General features: G+C 47.2%; 1 protein-coding gene across 1 annotated transcript in view; it reads left to right on the top strand.

Annotated features, from left to right (window-relative positions):
- The window catches only part of TTC17 (tetratricopeptide repeat domain 17), a 36122-nt gene extending 35105 nt beyond the window's left edge, over positions 1–1017 (top strand). The window contains exon 25 of the mRNA XM_010136879.1: positions 744–1017. Coding sequence (XP_010135181.1) covers positions 744–875 — 132 coding nt within the window. The 3' untranslated portion in view covers positions 876–1017. The remainder of the gene's footprint in view (positions 1–743) is intronic.
- Positions 1018–1465: the final 448 nt, after the last annotated feature.

Genomic DNA, 1465 nt, shown 5'->3' with positions numbered 1-1465 from the left:
GGTGCTGCTGGGGGACAGGGGGCAGGGGGAGACTGGCACTGCTGGGGGATGGGGGGACTCCATGAGCTTAAAGGGCTCTTCCCACCGAAACAATTCTGTGGTTCTGTGGGTGTCAGGGTGCCGGCAGGCCTGACCGCCTTCTGTTAAGGTCTGGCGGTTGTCTGAAAGACTTGAAATTGAATTTTGATGCTGGAGTTGCCAGTGTCTTCTGGAAGTTAGCAGAGTGCCTGAGGGTAACTTCATTCTCCCTGGAACTGAGAGACACCTCAGGGAAGCCCCATGTTCATTATGTGAAATGACTGTAGCAACAGGACAAAATTTATCTTCTGGATCAAGTTATACTAACAAAGACAAGTTAGTTTACGTCAAACGTAACCTGCTGTATCGGATTGCTGACTGCCCAACAGGTTGGAGACAGTGTCGTGCTGCTGTGGGGGGTGCAGCAGTGCAGAGGCCAAGGGGCCTTTGTTCCAAAACTCGTCAGGAAGTTCCTTTACGAAGGGGAAACCTTTGGCCAGGCGAAGGGCCGACAGCTTTGGATGGACGCTGTAGAAACTGTTGATGTGGGAATCGAAAGGAATGTCAAAACAATGCCAGAGCGCAGCAAACGTGCCTGATCCCACCTGGAGGTGGGAAATGTTCTTGCTTCCACTGCTGTCTGCCAGTGCTCCCACAAACTCCGGCACGTTTACTGGTTTTCAGACTCTGACTCTTTGCCACCTTCTTCCTTTGTTTCTTTCCAGGAGGAGTTTGAAAAGGCAATGAAATGGTATGAGTCAACACTAAAACTTCAGCCGGAGTTTGCCCCAGCAAAGAATCGAATCCGCACCATCCAGTGTCATTTACTTCTGAAGAAAGAGCGACGGTCTCCGTAGAGATCAGCTCCTCTTTTTTAAAAATGTCATTACTCTCTCTTCTGCTTTTAAGTGTGCTGAGATAAATTGAGGAATCAGAATTTTTAACAAGACTTTTAAAAAGAGATGGAATTTGGATCAAGGGTTCTTTTATTTTCTCAAATACAGGAACATCTCTGGAAAATAGGTGTAACAGGACCATAATTTTAAGACACTGTGTAAATATTAAGCCAAGAAACTTCCAGGAGTCCGTGACCACCTGTACCAGGACCCAGGCACTCTTAGTTTTTTCCTTAATTGGCATCAGCATCCAAAATAACTCGCTTCATGTCTTACGATCTAAGTCCATGGAAATGCAAAGCACACGCCGGTACCAAACAGCAGGAAGAGAAAAATCCAGCCGTTCCTCCACGTGAAACTCATGCTTTCTCCAGTCTCGGTCACCCCATGCCACACCACCTGCTTCTTGGAAGGAGAGGGACGGGATTTTAAGTGTTTATAAAAAAACATTGGGAACACCCAGCGGGTTTGGAATTGTTTATTTCTGTTGGGGGATGAGTTGGAAGGAAGAGCAGGACACGGAAGTCAAAGTGGGGTTTAATCTTGCAGAG

This window comes from Buceros rhinoceros, unplaced genomic scaffold, assembly GCF_000710305.1.
Source record: "Buceros rhinoceros silvestris isolate BGI_N320 unplaced genomic scaffold, ASM71030v1 scaffold19115, whole genome shotgun sequence".
Classification (NCBI taxonomy): Eukaryota; Metazoa; Chordata; class Aves; order Bucerotiformes; family Bucerotidae; genus Buceros; species Buceros rhinoceros.
The sequence above is the reverse complement of the archived record's forward strand: the minus strand, read 5'-3'. Positions and strand labels throughout refer to the sequence as shown.